The 19,720-nt window shown below is 41.3% G+C and overlaps 2 protein-coding genes across 2 annotated transcripts; both read left to right on the top strand.

Annotated features, from left to right (window-relative positions):
* The first annotated feature begins 7,679 nt into the window (after positions 1 to 7,679).
* LOC103360182 (trypsin-3-like) lies at positions 7,680 to 9,987 on the top strand. Its single transcript, XM_008285858.1, has 5 exons — positions 7,680 to 7,748; positions 8,886 to 9,036; positions 9,192 to 9,454; positions 9,570 to 9,706; positions 9,789 to 9,987. The coding sequence occupies exons 1-5, from the start codon at positions 7,709 to 7,711 to the stop codon at positions 9,936 to 9,938; spliced, it is 741 nt and encodes a 246-aa protein (XP_008284080.1). The 5' UTR covers positions 7,680 to 7,708; the 3' UTR covers positions 9,939 to 9,987.
* A 6,487-nt stretch (positions 9,988 to 16,474) lies between these two features.
* Positions 16,475 to 19,490, top strand: has1 (hyaluronan synthase 1). Its single transcript, XM_008285857.1, has 4 exons — positions 16,475 to 17,134; positions 17,224 to 17,449; positions 17,556 to 17,688; positions 17,804 to 19,490. The coding sequence occupies exons 1-4, from the start codon at positions 16,475 to 16,477 to the stop codon at positions 18,477 to 18,479; spliced, it is 1,695 nt and encodes a 564-aa protein (XP_008284079.1). The 3' UTR covers positions 18,480 to 19,490.
* Positions 19,491 to 19,720: the final 230 nt, after the last annotated feature.

The raw sequence follows: 19,720 nt of genomic DNA, 5'->3' as shown, positions 1-19,720 counted from the left end.
AGTTAGACGTTTACAACTTAGCTGCTGTACGATGCACCACTTCACCAGCACACTAACGCCTCTGCGTCCGTTCTAATACTTGGTCCACAGTTTGGTTTTCTCTGGTATTTGATGTATCGTTGATCTACACTGGGTTGTTATTGTGTTGACTGTGACCTCCATATTAATGTGCAAGAGGCTGGAGTTTCTGAAGATCTTAACTGTGAAATTTTTTTTTCCAAAAGCACTATTTTTAGTCACCTAACAATGCATTTGCATGTGGGGGGAAAAGGCCAAAATGCCTGTGTGCTTCAGTTTTAACTGATGATGTTCTAACTAATGAAATCTATTTCATCAACATGTTATTGCGAATTAAAGGGCAGGGTGTAGGAGTTCCTGCTTATCTAATCTACTTGTAAATTCCTGTTTGCCAGCATTCTGCTTTCACTCTTAATCAGATCTCTTTTGAAATGTAACACCTTTAAAGGTGCGAGAGACGTGACGCTACCTGTGAATATTTTAACAACCTGGAAATTAGGGCGGACAAAACCACTGCTGACGTCAATACTGGAATCTGAATTTCTCAAGGCTAAAAAGTAACACACTGAGATATGAAGGGATGCTTTTGGCCACTTCATCACTCATCAGGTGAGCCATGCATCCCTGAATCATCTGACATTTACAGCATTTTGGGACGGATGGATCCATCAAACAGCCTGATTGTAAGACTGAAACAAAGAGGAATTTATATACTTACCCTGAAGCAAATCTAAGCTGTAATTCTAAGCAATTTAATTTTTTTACACCAGCCTGACACATTCCTGCTTTCTGAACTTCACATCCAGCCCAGTCAAGTACTCAGAGTTCCTCCATCTTCCTGACATACTCACTGTTTTTGCTGTTCTTCTAACTCAGTCTAGTGTGAAGACAGGAACATGTTTCAGCTGCCAAACTATATTATGTTTAATTAATCAAGCATCAGGAAGAGCGAGAGGCAAGAACATTGCAAGACTAATGAGAGCAAGATGGACATGGGGGAGTGTTGGCTGGAGAAATCAGTTTCATATCCCCAGAGTGAAGGCCTACCTTTCAGCGGGGAAGAAATGCTTCATTTGAGTTTGACTTCATGCTCATATTTCCTCCCACGCGGTTCCTCATTACCCTTAGTTTTTGCTGCTCCACTTCCCACACATTTGTACATCTGTGTTACATAGTTATGAGTTACGTCTATTTTCAGGAAATATCCGTGGAAAATTGCAAAACACATCCATGAATACAGTTTCCAGTGATCTGTGTTTCTTCACTTTTCACGTGACGGAACACTAAAGCTGAAGCATAAATAGATGATGAAGCAGCTGGCAAAGATCAGTCAGATAAGCTGGAAACTGCTGGTATGTGCCAGCTTATATTCTAATAAATGTTAATTCACAATACTTATTAGGCACATTAAAGTTTCCCATCACTATGGAAAAAAACAACAACTCCCAAGTAGCGATCTACATGCTGTAAATGAAAAGTTTTGAAGAATATTCGACTTGTGTAATAAGGCAGCTCTGCTCGGTTCTTTCAGTTAAATAGCCCTTTTAATGGCAGCTCACTGCCAATCAATAATCAATTACAGTCGTGTCTCGATAATCCGACACTAAATGTAAAACCTTCTTTTATGTTGGATAGCAAGGCTGTCGGATTGTCAAGACGGAGGTCGAGATACAAGGAGGGCTTGATACTTGCTCATTAGTTGGTAATTACTGTTCATAGTTGGTGCATAGGGCTGATCCCAATAGCACTTTCTGGTCTCTGGATATTCAGACCCAATTAATGATGAATATCTGAATATTTGGCGCGGTCGGGGGACGCTTCCACCGCAGGGGAGCGCTCTGACGGGGTGGAAGTGGCCGGAACGCACAGGCAGTACCTGGCTGCTGATGTTAGTTTAGGACAGCGGTCACACTTCTGTTTACACCATCGGTGATGGCAGGGGAGCGGCGGCAGCGGCGGCAGCAGTGGCAGCGCCACTCCCCTGCCACTGCCACCATTCACATTTATTTTGGTAAACACTGAACATGCTCGCTGCGTGTGACGTCGTCGTGTCCTCTTCCGCACACGCGGGACACTTTTGGATCACAAAAAGTCGTATTTAACTCGTAATGTGAATGAACTCGCAAAAAAATCGGATTTCACAAAAAAATCAAAATTGAGCATCAAGTCCTGCAGTCTGAACGATGTCAATCTGTGGGATTGTTCAGTCAGATAATACGCCGTTATCCTGATTGGTGACATAAAAGGTCATGTCGGAGTCAGAATCCAAGGCTGTCGGTATGTTAAGGCTGTTTTTCATGGGTTCCGTTGGTTTTTCCTAAAAACCTGTTGGATAGCAAGATTTTCGGATTGTTAAGGGTCTGATTATTGAGTCACGTCTGTAATTGATAAAACATAATAAATTCATCATTCCGTGTCCTGATTGAGCAGCCTTTAACACCATCACATAGTATGGACAATCAGCAACTGCACCACAGTGAAACTTTCATAGTGCACTTCACCTACAAACAGAGAGCTCTGGCTGGTTGACATTAAGCGTCTCATGAGACTCTGTCATAGTGGCACTATGCTGGCTAAACTCCCACAATGCTCTCTGCTTGCCAACATCACTACAGTGTTATTCTGACTAACTGGATGTAGGATGCGCATATAAGCCTGCCATTAGCGGCTCATTTTAGGTGGCTTTGTCCTTCCCTTCTGCTATCTTTGCGCTACTGTTTTCACAACTAGGGGATGCTCACATCTGGGACAGTAACCACACTGAAAATTTCAAGTTCTGACAAAGATTCAGATCTGGTAGTACAGCAAGCCTGCTATTTTTTTTCAGTGGAATATCCATTTTAATCACAGAGCTCGTCTCCCTGCATGTTCAATGTTCAACCACAACAATTCCACCCGTCACTGTTTTCAGAGAAGCCACATCCTTTGCTGAGCCCCGCCCACAACAAATGTGATTGGTTTAAAGCAATACAAACAACCTAGACCATTTCTTCCTTGTTTAGCAGAATGATAGTGAGGTGCAGCCAGACCTTTTATGTTCTACAGGACGGGTTAGCTAAGCAAGGCTACTAAAGTTTCAAACAGTAAGAGGCTCCACCTGGTGGTGTTACCAGGTATTACAGCTAATGTGCAACACATTTTGTAACATTTTCTGCCTTATCGGTGATTATATTTTTAATCATTTACAATTTTAACAGCTTTTAATTGATTAGCATATACTCATTAGCATCCCTTGTGCAAATGTTCCAGCAAAACAAGTTCGACATGTCTCTTTTTTTGCAGAGGTACCATTGCTGCATCCTGGGCTTAGCACTGCCCAAGACCATTGTGACTGGATCACAGAAATACAAACAAGACACAAACTTTGTTTCTGCCTATAGGATGATGACGTGCAGCCAGACCATTCTCCAGCGCTGTGGAGACACGTCTAGTCTATGCGAGGCTACCGATTTGCAGAAACAGCGGTGCGTACCAACACCTTTTCTTTTTTTAGCGCAAACACAGAACTGACAGCTCGTGGATCGTAAGGAGATATTTACTGGATTTAACAAACGGCGTTAGCTCAGAATCACAAACTCCACCTTAAGGCGTTTTTACAGTTTAATCCCCTTGATTCATCTCGGTAAACCTCGACGACTGTGAACATCAAATACCAACATGTTGGTATTTTTCCTTTCAATAACAAATACTTGCGACACTAGAAAAGCAGGTAAAGTCAACTTTCTGGAGGTAAAATCGCACAAAGAAACATCCTTTTTGATGGCGCCAGCTTTGATCATCCAACTTGTTCTTGCCGGAGAGAGCTGAAAATCTTGATCGGATTCACACAGCGTGAGCCGCTAGAACCTGCCCAACCCAAAAAACCGGGTCCCCTGCTAATGCACACACATATACACACCACACAGGAACTGGGTCCTGCCAACAGTCCAGATGTGAGGGGGAGGAAGAAAAGGAAAAGAAAGTGGGGGAGGAAGAGGGAGAGAGAGAGAGAAAGAGGGAGAAACACTACATGGCTGTATATGTGTCTGTTTATGTGCTCTCGGTCCCAGCGTGAGTTCAGAGCAACACCCTTATTTCAGTGTGTAGGAGGATTCGAGTCTCTGATATCTTTGCCCTTTTGTTTTTGGAGGCATAAATATTCAGCGTAGGAAAAACCTTCCCCACTGAGAGATATTGTACTCCAATACCAAATCTAACAGGCAGGAAACTATTTCAAAAAAGCTGACCCAGTTAACTTCTTCATCACTCCTAAAAACTGTACAGTTCAGCTCCATTTGTAACACTAAATTACATGCTTGTTTTACTGTAAGTCTAGACAGCGCGACTGCTTTGTTTAATTTGGTCGTGATTCTCTTCAGCAATACATCCACTCGCTTTCATTTCTCTGCTGAAGTGTTCTCCTTTGAATTCTTTGCTGTGCAGTCCTGTAGCAGAACTTGAAGGCAGAGCTGCAGTCTGTAGGGGATATTAATAGCTATCTCAAGGCTATAGTTTGAGGGAAGCCTTCAGAGCTCAGGGCTTGCCAGAGTTCTTGATTTACCAACCAAACGTGCAATTATGTGTGTGCCACACAAATACCAATTTGGGTGTGTAAAACAACCAGTGGAGGTTTAAAGGGAATTTACTTTGTAGCAGAGTGTGATATGCACAGTTGAAGTTTGGGGGGTTTATTGTTCAATGCAGCAGCTGGGGAGCAACCTGAAAGGCACAATTAAAAACTATGTACATTTGTGTGTCTTTGTGTGCGCCACTCTTTGCATGTGGGACAGAGAAGCACTAATGACACACTGCAGCTCCCAGCGTCACTGCAGTACACCCAGTATTTTTCGATGCTGTCGAGTGCAAAACACTGTGACCTCACAGCGTTTCTCAATTCTTAAAAAAATGTCCAAATCCACAACTCCGTTTTTCTCGAGTGGTATTCTAAGAGTTGTGTTGAAACTTCTGCACTCCGCTGTCACAGAGACACAAATAGTGGGAATCTGTTGGTGCCCCGAAACCTCGAAGGTTTGTTGATCTTGTTGCGGCGCTGACTGGAAATCAAACCCTTGTCTCACGGGTGTGGAGAGGTCAGGAATTTTGTTTTTCAAGTCAAAAGCGGTGCCAATGGCTTTTGCTCGTATAGCTCACTAGTGTTTTTTTTTTCCATGAATACACCACACACGGGGAAAAAAGCTGAACCTCAATAACCTAAACCACTTCCTTACATCGTCCCTACTCACAACCGCAATGCCTGGTCCCCCTTAGCAGACCGAACGGGATATGAATAATCAGCCTGGGCTCTGTCTGACAGGCTGGCAACGCATAAGTCATACAAATGTTTGACACAGTGCTCTCTCTGTCGTCCGAGGGTATTTTAAGGGACGGGATTGGGGCAGGGGGGGGAGGGGGAAGAACCGGAACTGGTCAAGCAGAGACGGGCCAGATGGTGAAATAAATGGAAGTTTTTATCCTTTCCATACAGTGTAACCAAGGGAAGGGGTAGAAAATGCTGAAAAACATGCTGTGGCGTTGGAAATAAGTGAAGGTCAATGCCAGTTGTAGGCTGCAGAGCTAGCAGTGAAGTGCTTCCTTTTCCAGCTGATCACATCCTGAATGCTGCTTTGCAGATGTGCAACTAAACAGGCGTCTGGGTGTCACATGTGAGACTGTCAAAGAACCTTTTCCACCTTTGATGCACAATTTAAATAACTTTAGCTATTTACTTTTCTCTAATAAACTCCACTGAAGGTTGCTTTAATGTCCTGCAGGCTTGGATGTGATGAAAATTTTGTCAGGAGCTCTCGTGAAATCCAGACAAACACAATTAACACATGTGATGTTTTTTTTCTTCTTATCTCCGCAGAGAGTAAGCAGCAGAAATGATGTGCAGGTTGAGCGAGGCAGACGATGAGAGCGCCTCAGAGTAATGAAGGGGGGCAGAACTTGCCTGTGCTGGACGGGAATGCGTTATATTTTAACCTTAAGTGTATAATCACAGGGTTTGGGTAAATGCGCCCTCACGTTTAAATGTTTTCCTGTCTGGTGCTGATAAACACCTATGCTCATACATGAGTAACGGAGTCTCGTACGTCTTGGTATGTCTCCGTTCTAAAACAGTGACTCAGCAATAACTCAGCAATGTTGAAACGGAGCTCCTTTAAATATTTCATCTGCAAACCAGATAGACACACAGAAAAGCAACAGACTGCTTTTCCCAAGCTGCTGAACAGATTGAGTTTTACAGACACCATGACTTTTACGCGTCATTTTATTCATTTAACTGGTTCAGTTTGTGTAAATTTCTCCCAAATTTACAATGAATGACAATCAGAAAATCTGAAAAACAAACATGAATGACCACTAAGTCAAATAAATCAAAGAAGAAGAAAGCTTTTTTTAGTGTCAGCAAGTTTTATTCCATTAATAAAATGGTAAAAATGCATGTCTATTCCAGAAATATTACTCATGCAAATTGTGAAAGCATACACACTTTCACTTCATGTATTGCGACACAGCTGCACGCTGTAATTTCCAGCCAGAAGCCTGCTGATAATCCTATCTTATGTGTAACCAGGCAATGAAATGATAAGACATCACCGTCATATCTCTGTAAAAAATCGATTTCTTGTTTCACGATCTGCTAAAAAAATGTCACTGCACTCTAAAAAGTAATCCCACCACCTGATTAAATGCATTATTTCAAGGTAAACTAATTTCTGACTTGTTATTTTTGATGGGTTGGGTTATAATGTTGGTAAGTGCATCAACTTTATGTCATTTGAACTTGAATTAGTTGTTTTTGTTTGCAGGATTTAAAAACTGTGTTCGATAATTTAGAAAAAAAAGAAAAAAAAGGTTAATTGGCAAGAACTCTGTCGTTGAATGAAAGTTCATATTAAACCATTAGAGAAAAAAAAGGGCCTGAAACCTTAAAAAACAAGCAAACTGTGTTCATAATTATGCTACTTGATTACACAATAGGTACATTTGATTTTTGATCATGTGTAAATGCAAGCTGGAACAACTTATTTTTATTTTAATCAACTTAAAAATTTGTGTTTATGCAGCCAACCATTAAGAAAGTGGTGATTAAACTGGGGGGAAAAAAATCTGATTGCAGAGAAAAAGCGAATTCTGTCAATTTGTTGCTTGAACAGAATTCATCATAATCCAAACACACACAAACTGCAGGGTCCATTTTCTTCCTCAGGGGTCCAAACATTATTTTTTTTTAGAGTGCAGAGCATTCTTAACTGCATGAGTCTGCTGCACACCCACATACCAAGACTTGCTCAACGTCCACAAGCATGAATCTTACTTTGTGGTTCAGTGGAAGGCAGCACATGCCATGTCCAGCATTGGGATTGCATAAAAAAAAAACCCCATTGTGACAGTGTTGCAGGGACAATTCGACCGAGAAAATTCACTTAAACCGCTGTGAGCTTAAATTTAGAGCACAACACAACCTAGAAGACATAAACACGTGCTGACTGAGACATTTCCTGATCCAGGCTGTTGTCCTCAGCATGTTTCTCTGTCCTATATGGTGTACATTAAGTCCAGTGCGACTGTGGAAATGCAACACATGTTTAGCGTTTGGGGCGTACCTCTGACGATAGAAGACCTTGAGAAAAAGGAGATAAGAGGCTTAAAATACCTGAAACTAGAGTGACGGAGCATTGATCTGCCGGCGAGACAGACAGAAGACATGAAGCTTCTTCTTCTCCTGACTCTCTTTGGAGGGGCAGGTATGAAACACAATCCACAATAATTGGAGAGCGAATGGCACCGGAGATTATGGAAAGATGCTCATACACATATTTTTAGCAGACATTAACAAAAGTATGCGATTTACATGTGAATTTCAGTTTATTTACATTTCAGAAATGCATTATTATTATTATTACCTAATGTAATCGGTGTTGTGTCTTTTTTTCTTTTTAATGTAATGTTCAGAGAGGATGTAATAAATTAACCAACTTTAAACACTTTTGTGAGTTAAAAAAAAACGTCCCAGTTCACTGTTTTGACAGAAATGTTTAATACATTTAAGATTTTAAGATGAAAAAAAAAAATTAAGCAAGAAAAAAGTTTAATTCATATTGTTTTATCTATAGTATTGACAAAAATGTTAACAATAATGGAACAGTAACATGAATGATGTTATGTTATAGATTTATTGAACATGAGGAGTTTTTATACTGTGGATATGAAAGTATAGTAAATAACAGAAAATTGTCTTGTTTTTCACTGTAGCCGCAACATTAAGTAACAACATTTTTTAAATATAGATTTTGAATAACAAAGAATGTCCTTTTTTTAACTGTTAAATAACAGCAAATGTCTATTTTTGAGTTATAGATTTACCATTAAAAAATACACAATGTCCTGTTTTTTCACTATAGATGCACAATTAAATAACAACAAACTTTGATTTTTTTAAATTATAGATTTACAATAAAATTAAAGAAAATGCCCCTTTTGTCCCACTGTAGATACACCATTAAATAGCAAATGTCTTTTTAAAAAAAAAACATTTTAGATTTACCATTATATAACAAAAAATGTCCTGTTTTTCTACTTGAAACTTTTGTTTTTATTTTTTAATTTCTCTCTCTTTTCTTTTCTTTTTTTTAAAATTTTTTTTACTATATGCCATTAAAATACAGAAAAATCTTATTTATGTATTTATGTATGTATGTATGTATGTATTTATGTATTTATGTATGTATGTATGTATTTTTTCTACACTGCAGCGTTTGGGCAGTGAGCTGTCTGTGCATTTTCTGTTATTTTGCAGATATAATTCTTATAATATACACGAAAAACATAACTTGTTTTTCAATCTTCTGATTGTGTCGCCTGTTTATTCTTTTTCTCCAAAGTTGCCCTCGACGATGACAGGATTGTTGGCGGGTACGAGTGCCGGAAAAACTCTGTGCCCTACCAGGTGTCCCTCTTCACTGGCTACAACTACTGTGGTGGGACTCTTCTGTCTGAGGACTGGGTGCTTTCTGCTGCACACTGCAAAACAAAGTAAGAAACAGCATGGCCAGCAGCTTGTCCCTTGTCACAGCATGTAAACTGGAGCAGCTGGTTGGCACAGATAGATTGATTTTGTGCTTCAAAAAGATTAAAAATAAACTACTTTATGGCAGCTTTGTGTTGCTTTAACTGTTTGATTCTTCCAGGTCCAACGTGGAGGTTCGGCTGGGAGAGCACAACATCTGGGAAACTGATGGGACTGAGCAGTACATCATGTCCGCCGAGTTCATCCGCCACCCTGACTACGATTCCCGCACACAGGACAGCGATATCATGCTGATCAAGCTGAGCAAACCTGCCACTCTGAACACCTTTGTACGTCCCGCCGTGCTCCCTTCAGAGTGTGCCAGTGACGGCACCATGTGCCAGGTGTCCGGATGGGGAAGTATTCGGCCCAGCGACGACGGCTGTGAGTTGACTGAGTTGTGCAATCTGCCAGCGTGAGAACGCTTCCAAAAAAACAAGCTGTGCTCAGTGAAGTCGGGTATTTTCTAAAGACGCACACTGTTTTCGTGTTTTCACAGCGAGGTACCCGCATGAGCTGCAGTGTCTGGAAGTCCCTCTGCTGAGCGATGACACCTGCTTTAATGCATACCCTTTCCAAATCACTGAAAACATGATCTGTGCCGGATACCTGGAGGGAGGAAAGGACTCCTGTCAGGTAACCTCGAGCTCACTGCTTTTGAAGAAGTATGGGGGGAAAAAATAGAGAAAAAAAATAACCTCATCTCTTTGAACTTCAGGGTGACTCCGGGGGTCCCCTGGTGTGTGCCGGCGAGCTCCACGGAGTTGTGTCTTGGGGCCATGGTTGTGCTCTGAGAAAGAAGCCTGGGGTGTACACAAAAGTTTGCAATTACTTGTCCTGGATCAAGAACACGATGGCGTCTGGCTGAGCAGAGAAAGAATTCAGTAAAGTCGACTACGTGATGTTCTGTTTGTACGGTGTGTTTCTATTAGTGGGTCACTGGAAGTATTAAAGAACGCAACATCCTGTGTGAAGAGAGTCAGCCTCATTGCTCTTTATAACCTCCCCCCCCACACACACAGAGCAGTTTGTACTTTTACAAGAAAGTCCTCTTTGAGACTTTAACTGACAGATCGAACCCACACAAGTGTATAAGACGAGCGTGTCGCCAGTATATGGGTCTGAAAAGCCACTTGTGCGTAATTCATCGCTTTAGTGGCCGTAAATCAAACTGGCAAGTATCTAAGAGTGTAATATGGTGTGTAACGGATCGAGCTGCCTCTCATGCTGTCACAGCATTTGTAGCTACAAGCTCAGAATGACTTGACAATGAGAGGGCAGACATGGTCTCATGCTGGAGGACGCCTCAGAAGCTGAGGAGCAAACCTGACATTTGCAGACAGGCGGCAGTAAATCTGAAAGGGCAACAACATGCTGCCACTCTGCTCCTTGTGGGCTCCGACTCTGAAGCTTGTTGCACACTCTGGCGATACTCCATAATCACTGATTATGGTGCACTGCTACAAATGTGGTATTTAGACTGGCGACGCTGCTTTTTCATCTGCAGTGCACTGAAACTGTATGAGACTGCTTCATAACGTAAAGATGAAACAATAACAATCGTGTCATTTCTTGTTAATGGAATTCCTCAGTAGTGGTTGGAGTGTTGGAGGCGGCCCCTCTCAACTCCAGGGAGTTTCTGTGTTTTGTTTTTTATTTTGCTTCTGTCACATTTTTCCAATATGTTCCATCTTTCAATGTAAAGTCCCTCACTTCTATGGAAACAGCACAATCATGACTAGAAGCTGAGAGAAGTCAAAAATGTTTTTATAATGCCATGAATCCCAAAAAGTTCAATTTAATAGATTTTTTTTTTTTTAATTTTCCACGTGCCCACATGTGTCACCAATATTTGAGGGGAAATGGCGGCTCTACATAATCTAAAAGTGTTTCCACACGACGCTTCATATCCACTCTCACAAAAAGTTTCACCGTGCAGAATGTATCGTCCAAAAACTTGCACCAAAAACATTCCTCAAGTGTGCACTATTGTCCTCTCAGTCTCTCTAATTTTCTATACTCGACTCGTCTATGCTCAGTATAAACACTGCCTGCACTTCAGCCCTGAAGTCTTTGAATTTTTGTCATGTGACTGTTGGCTGCAGCTGAGTCACTCTTGGTTCTCAGTTGTGTGGAATTTTTTGATTTTATTTAAAAAATAAAAAATAAAAAAAAGTAGTTTTTCGTGTTAGAAATTTAAAAGAAATGCGTAGAATAAAAATGATTTTAAGGGATTTAAGTAATTTTTTTTAGTGAAATGGGACAAAAATCAAAGCAAAAAAAAAGAATATGCAATTATCAAAATGGGCTGCAAGGTGATGCAGTTGGGAGCACTGTTGCCTCGCAGCAAGAAGGTCGCTGGTTTGCATCCCACTGATCTTTCTGTGAAGAGTCTCCATGTTCTCCCCGTGCAGCGTGGGTTCTCTCCGGGTTCTCCGGCTTCCTCCCACACAGTCCAAAAACATGCTGAGGTTAATTGGTGATTCTAAATTGTCCGTAGGTGTGAATGTGAGTGTGCTTGGTTGTCTGTCTCTAAGTGTAGCCCTGTGATAGACTGGTGACCTGTCCAGGTGAACCTGCCTTCGCCCTAAGTTGGCTGGGATAGGCTCCAGGCCCCCGTGACCCTAGTGAGGATTAAGCGGTGTATAGATGATGGATGGATGGATGGATGGTATACGTCTGCCATTCCCTGCTTATACATTTTTAATGAGGAAAATGCTGTAATTAATCCTCAACTTAAGTTAATGTTGATTACAGTGGCAACATTATGTAAATGCAGTTTATTATCCGAAAGTGTAGTTGCTGCATTAAACAGGTAATATTTTATTCTACTGTAGAGTAATTACAATTGTAACACAGTAAAAAATAATCATTTTACAGGAAAATTCGCCCTACATATACATATATTATATGTTACTGTGCCAGTGGGTCGTTGTGTTTGTTAGTTTTAATAGCACATCTGTGTTGTCCTGCAGTTTCATTTCTTGCAAACAGAGCAGAAAACAGCCACATTCAAGCCTGTACACAACTTTTCTGTGTTCCGTGAACGCGTTGTCTCTGTTGATATTGTTGTAGTGATTGCAAAAGCAACATCTGCAGGTCCCAGTGGGTTTTTAGGAACCAGGAGATGGGATTAGTGGTGGTCAGTGTTGGTGGACACAAGATGGGGTCACTGAGCAAGACATCCCAGTTTTTAGAGATACTGTGTCTGACGTCAGGAGCTAAAACTTGATTGAAAACTTTCCTGCCATAAATTTTCTGCTCAGATCTGTGGTACGTGTTCTGAACTTGATGTTCAGAATCACTCTGAGTCACAGATCTGCCTCCGAAGGTTTTTTTCTTTTTCCCTTTTCTCTGATGTATTGGTTCATCCCCCACCTTAACCCTATTCAGGACTTTCATGTTGCCACACATAGAAAGTCTTTTGAGGTCCTTTAGAAAGATTTGGAAGGAATATGTGCAAAATATTTGTTGGTATTCATTCCAGACTTTTATAAAATGTTTAGGAAATTCTCTGATAAGTTGATGTATTTTTAGTTCTGAATGCATGACAAATGTCCCTCTTTTTATATTAAAAAACAAAACACTACCTGTCACCGACACCAAATGGTCTGGGGTCCGAAAGACCCCAAAAGTCCTGACCAGGGTCCTGAATAGCACCTAAAGCAGCATCAGGTGCACACATGGGAATACTCTATTAGAAAAAAAAACAAATCCCCAAACTGATTGAAGTAGACTGTAGCTGCTTGGGTGTGGCTCTGAGCAGATGAGTAATTCACCAGGCACTTGCTTGACCGCCGCATAAAGACTGGATCCTAACGAGGTTTCTGAGGGCTTGTAGCCTCCGTACAAAAAATAGCTCTCGCTGCCATAGAGCGCGCTGGAGGCTGCACTCAAAACATGATCTTGGACACGATGTTGATTCTGGCAGCGCAGATGTCTGTGTTTTGAATCCTTTGGAATCCCGCAAACCATGTTTACGAGCTGCTTAGAAGTTCTGGCAGGTTGGCGGAGGGATCCTCATCCCTCTGCACTGAGCGTTAGAGTGCAGGCTACTGATGTGGCCATACACTAATTCACTTTAATCCTCAGTAACTGTAATGCTTAGCCAGGCACATGGCAGGAGAAACCAGCTGTTTGGCCATAACCTGGAACGACAAAAAAAAAAAAACAGAATTAAATGAAAGTAGTTCAAGGTGAACTGAATAATAAACCTCAATAAACACTGTAACAGGAAAAAAAAGTGAAGCAATATTGAAGATAATGAGTTAAAATTGACAAAAGTAAGATGTAGATTGGGTGCTAGTTGCAACACAGCACATGTTGATTACAGGCTTCAGTGTGGCTGTTTCTACGCTGGCCGCACGAAACGAAAGCTGCAGGACACGAATACAGTATTAGACCCAACATATACATACATAGAATGTTTTTCATGCTGATGTAAGTACTTTTCTATATTTCAGACCCTATGAGACAGTGGCAGGATGCACTACAGTTCAGAAGTTGCTGCAAAATAATCTTGAGCACATTGTTGCAAAGAAAATCGATGAGAGCATCCAGGCCTCGTGCAGAAATACAGCAACATATCCAGTAAGTCCAGCCAGCTCACCATCTCCTAAACACACATGGCCGCCCTCCTGCATGACATCAGCTTCCTGGTGGCTTCTATTTGGGTCCGACATAGAGTGTGTTGATGGATCGGGCCAGCTCTGGTGGCTAAGGGTGTGGACCCTCATGAGCGGTCAACAGATTTCCCCCGTAAAGAAACTCTCCAGGGATGTAATCATGGTTAAGGCAGGACGGTGGCAGCAGTGCACCGAACCACATGGGAACATTTTTTTTTTCCAAAAAAATTTGGCAGGAGAATGCAACTAAAATGTCCTGTAAGTCTGTGACACCCTCTTTGATCCATCTCCCTTTACAACTTAATAGACACACCTTTCTACTTTGTGTATGTGTGTGAGTGTGTTGTTATAGACTGACCAGCAGAGGGCGACATCCAACTGGTAAACATGGCAGGCGCTGAAGATGCTCAGCTGCTGATCTTCTCTCATGTTCAGGTTAATGTGACTGACTGACTTGACTGGATGTTCTGTTCAGTTTCTGACAAAATGGGATAATTTGTGAAGTTTCAGCTTTGAAACTCACAATCTCGACTGACATTTTTTCTTTTTCTTTTCTTTTTTCTTTTTTCTTTTTTTTGCACAAAGTTACATCCGCAGATGACTCCTAAAAGAGTGGAGTAATATTTTATTTTATATCTATCTATCTATCTATCTATCTATCTATCTATCTATCTATCTATCTATCTATCTATCTATCTATAATACAACTATGATTTTTAAATAGAATAGAATAGAATACTTTTCTATTGATCCCCCCCATTGGGGAAATTTACACGCCACAACAGCATCCAAAAATATAGAAAGTACAAGTAAATAACAATAATGAAGTAATATGCGTGCTGGTGTCCGCACAGTAGACCCAAGTCAGTCCACATACTGGCTGACTGTGGGACGAGTGGTAGAGAGCGATGTATGACTAAAATTTCCTGAGACAAATAAATCAAGGTTAAGTTATCAGTGAGTTGGGTTTGGGTCGACTGATTAGATAAATCAGTGAAGACATGGAAAAAACAAAAAATACGCTTATCTCCATCTACTTCCAGCTCCCACCCAGAAAATATTGTTTTAGCAGAAAGAACAGAGATTTTGACTTAACATCTCCATGGTAAAAGAAAAACAAAGCAGCAGTGCCCGTCGTGGCTCACGCCCCTTGGCCGGAGGACCACCGCCTTTGCTCCTGACGCACGGGCTGAGTCAGCGGGGCCGCGCGTAATTCTCACGAAGTGAAAAATAAAAAGCGCACACGTCTCTCCATCCCATCCTGAACCTGGAAGCTTATAAAGTCTGCAAGCTGCTCGACAGGTCGCCAGACAGGAGCAACACCGAGTGGATGTCTCAGCAAGTCACATCCAGGGGAACGTGACATCAGGTAGGGTTCAGATGAAATCCTTTCCTCCTGTTTTTATTGCTGTTTTGCTGATGAATTATTTTAGTTATGCGGTGGAATTGTTTTCAGTTTAATTGAAATGAAACGCAAAATGTTTTCAGTAAAATAACCGGCATGACATTAAAGATTATAGGATGTAAAAAAACAAAAAAACAAAAACCAAATCATAAATTTAAAAAAAGCAAATCTCAGATTTCTGATTGCGGGAAGATTCTTAATGGTATTTTGTTTATATCACATTTTGGTAATTATTTACTTATTACCCTAACTTATTACTCTGGCGTATTGATAATCATTGATCTGGTTTTTAACAGCAACTTTTCTGTCAACCCTTGTCTGCTATTCTGCTTATTGATTGTGTCCATACAAGAATTTAGAACAAATTATTAAATATTCTTACATTTCTTTGAATCCAACACAAATGCGATTTAACATTAAAATAGGTACAATAAAATGTTATAAATAAAAATGAGTTAATAATGAATTATTTGGGCAAGAAAAAAAAAGTATTTCATGTTTTACATTTATTTGAAATCAGTGTTAATCAGTTAGAACCAAATATGATGAAATAAGTAAATAAAATGAGAAAAAAAGAGAAAGTAAATAAGCTGATGAAAATTGAATTCTGTAGCCTAAAACATTTTTTATATTTGACATTCGTACGTTTCTTTGAAATGAGTGTAAATACGATGTAACTGAATACACTGAAATAAGTAAATAACATGATTACAAGTTAATGATGAATTGTGTCGTAACAACACACTAATAGAAACTCATTACGTTTAAATAAGATGTAATTGAATGCATTAAAATACGTCAATTATCAAGTTGCCTAATTAGTCTTATTTAGTCCTTTGAATTCAGCTTTTGCAAAAACATTTCACCTGAACTGTTTGCACGTGTTTTTATACAGAAGCATGTGACTTCTCTCAGTTTCATATGATATCAGGAAAACAGTAGATTAATAGTTGTCAATGAAACCCAATTGTGGATTAACACCTTTTCGAAAGCTTGAAACATGTTTGAGCTGTATTGTTTTTCAAGCTGTAGATTTTTTTTCTCTTTTTAAACATGTTTAACAAACAGCCCACACAAAACATCAAATTAAGTATGATTAAGTATGAGTCCTTGCCGTAGACTCCCTCATTTGTGCATTTACAATTCATACTGAAAGCAGCATTGACTCACGCTGAAAGCAAAAGTCCGAGTAAAGGCCAGCGCGCTGTTCTGATATGTCCCAGCAGATCTTCATCAACAGCTTTCACTTTATTGTGCAGAGCTTTTGTTTGTCAGTTTGTTTTTGGGCCCAGCACCTGTCAGAACTTCCTTGATGCCCTACACCTTGTTTGTACAAAGCATCCTAACGTGTGTTGTCTCTCAGGTAAAGAAACAATGGAGCTGAAACCTTTATTGAAGAAGCTGCTCTCGGTGCTCCGAGCCATTTTCACCTTCCTCTTTGCTCTGCTGGTGCTGGGTGTCATGGTGTGGGCCTACGTCGCCGGTTTCCAGCTGGTGACGTCGGCGTTCGGAATCATCTCCTTCGGTTTTTACGGACTCCTCCTCTCGCTCCACCTGCTGGTCCAGAGCCTCTTCGCCTTCATCGAGCACCGGCGGATGAAAGCCCGCACTGAGCAATGCACCTTCACCAAGACCATCGGCATGACGATATCGGCCTACCAGGAGGACCCCACATATCTCAGGGAGTGCCTCAACTCCGTCAAGGCCCTCCGTTATCCCCCCGAGCTGCTGCGCATCATCATGGTGGTGGACGGGAACACGGACGACGACCGCTACATGATGGACATGTTCAATGAGGTGTTTGCCGATCAGCATCCTGCCTGTTATGTGTGGGCGGACAACTACCACTCATGGAGCCCAACCGAGGCCCAGCAGGGTGCTGATTATGTGACAGTAGAGGACCAGCAACGAAGACAGGTAGAGGAGCTGATCCAGAACAATAGGTGTGTGTGCATCATGCAGAAGTGGGGCGGCAAGCGGGAAGTGATGTACACCGCATTTAAAGCGCTCGGCTTGTCAGTTGACTATATCCAGGTATTTTCTTTGTATTTCTCCCTGCGCATGTTCCTGAAGTGTTTTTTAATGTGAGGTAAAAGAAAACTCCATTTATTCTCCTTCCTCAGGTGTGCGATTCAGACACGAAGTTGGACCCTTTGGCCACTGTGGAGCTGTGTAAGGTGTTGGAGAGTAACCCCAAGTATGGCGCCGTGGGAGGAGATGTGATGATCCTCAACCTCAAGGACTCTTACATCAGTTTCATGAGCAGCCTCAGGTACTGGATGGCTTTTAACATCGAGAGAGCCTGCCAGTCCTTCTTCAACTGTGTGTCCTGCATAAGCGGCCCTCTGGGTAAGCAGTTTTGTTTTTGTAACAATAGGTCAAAATGAGTCATAGAGATGGCTTAAATGTGCCGTCTCTAACATTTCTTTTCATTTTCCTGTATTTCCCCACGTAGGTCTGTACAGGAACGATGTCCTTCAGCAGTTTCTGGAGTCTTGGTACAATCAGAAGTTTTTGGGAACCCACTGCACGTTCGGTGACGACAGGCACCTCACCAACCGTATGCTGAGCATGGGCTACGCCACAAAGTACGCACCTTCCTCCTGTTGTCACGCTCAGGATGCAATAAGCCACACGTGATGTTGCAATGTCACAAATAAAAGATTTAATAGGTCTTTAATTGTTTTTTTTCTCTTCCTTTAGGTACACAGCTCGCTCCAAATGCTACACGGAAACGCCCGCTCAGTTCCTTCGCTGGCTCAACCAGCAGACGCGCTGGACCAAGTCTTACTTCCGCGAATGGCTCTACAATGCGATGTGGTGGCACAAGCACCACCTGTGGATGACCTACGAGTCCATCGTCTCAGGCATCTTCCCCTTCTTCGTCACCGCCACCATCATCCAGCTCTTTTGGACGGGCACGCTGTGGGACATCCTCTGGATCCTGTGCTGCATCCAGATCATCGGGCTCTGTAAATCGTTTTACGCCTGCTGCCTACGGAGAAACATGGTGATGGTGTTCATGTCACTCTACTCGGTTCTGTACATGACCAGCTTGCTGCCTGCCAAGTACTTTGCAATCCTCACAATGACCAAAAGCAGCTGGGGAACGTCAGGCCGGCGTAAGATCGTAGGAAACTACATGCCCCTCCTGCCCCTGTCGGTGTGGGCGGCCATTTTATTAGGTGGCCTTGCCTACACAATCTATAAGGAGAGTCAACGGGACTGGTCAACCGAGGAGAAGAAACTGGAGACTAAGTTTCTCATCTATGGTTGCGTGGCCTATGTGTGCTACTGGATATTTATGATTCTTCTCTACTGGATCTGGTTCCGCAAATTACTCAGGAGACGCTCCCAAAGTTATTCACTGAGTGTGTAGGTCTGAAGAGGGAAGATAATTTATTTGGACTCAACCATTTATTTTTATTCTGTTGATTATTTTTATTTATTGTTTTTCACATTACTGAGGCGTTTCATACAGCTGCTAAACAAAGAACAATCAAAAACAACAAGGGAACTGGTGATGTTTTTTAAGTGGATAGCATCCATTTTACCAGAACCTGTTTTTTAAAAAAAATGCTAAAATTCATACTAATATATAAGAACAAATGTTTTATTCGTAGGGAGATGTTGTTGCACATTTAAATGAAACTGTACTAAGGGCTGTTTGGGCCCATGCACTTCTCAGGTTGCTGTAGTTTATCAAATGATAATGACGGAGATCCATCAGATATTTATTCATGATATCCAAAGATGGGGAATTATATTAAGAAACAATTTTGTATTAAATTGTGTGGGGTCAAGAATCTGTTCAGTTCTTTTAGATACACAAACAGGAATGTGAGTGTTTTAAATATGAACACATATGTCCATAGATTACTTTAACAACAATGCCAACTTATGGGATGCACTGTGTCAGTTTCATCAGCGTTACTTCACCGTCGTTGTTGTTGTTATTGCACTGGATCCTGCGCAGCACTTTCTGCAGCACTGCGGACTTACTTGAAAACATAGAAAATTGTAGTTTTAGGTCGTAACAGTGGTAAACACGAGCAAACAGGAGAGAAATCCTTCACGTCTTTGAGAAACCAAAGCATGGAGTCACTTACTGCAAACAATGGGAACAGTTTCTTTAAATATTGTAAATATCACATTGTTTCTGTGCACCTGCTCTTGATATGTGAAGTGTAAGTGCACTTTGTAAGATGCACTTTTTGTTTGAATTGTATTGCAGAGAAAATATGTTTTAAACAGACATGTTTTTATACACTATATATGTATGTTGTCTAAGTGATGCATTTGTTGTAATGGCTGAAATTTTTTGGAAAATGTGAAGAAAATGAATGATTTGGGGAAATTGTGTGGATATGAAGAAATAAAATATTTTTTCTTACATGAACAGTTTGGTTTTCTGTAGATCCCATCCATCCATTCATTATCTATACACCGCTTAATCCTCACTAGGGTCGTGGGGGGCTGGAGTCTATCCCAGCTGGACCAGAACACCTGCTGAGAGGAGCACAAGTCTCACTGACAGTTACAGAAATGGTTTGATTGCAGTGATCGCCTCAAAAGGTTGTGCAACAAAATATTAAGTTAAGGGGACCATCATTTTTGTCC

This window comes from Stegastes partitus, unplaced genomic scaffold, assembly GCF_000690725.1.
Source record: "Stegastes partitus isolate 25-593 unplaced genomic scaffold, Stegastes_partitus-1.0.2 Scaffold420, whole genome shotgun sequence".
Classification (NCBI taxonomy): Eukaryota; Metazoa; Chordata; class Actinopteri; family Pomacentridae; genus Stegastes; species Stegastes partitus.
Note: the sequence above shows the minus strand (reverse complement) of the source record. Positions and strands in the feature narration are given on the sequence as shown.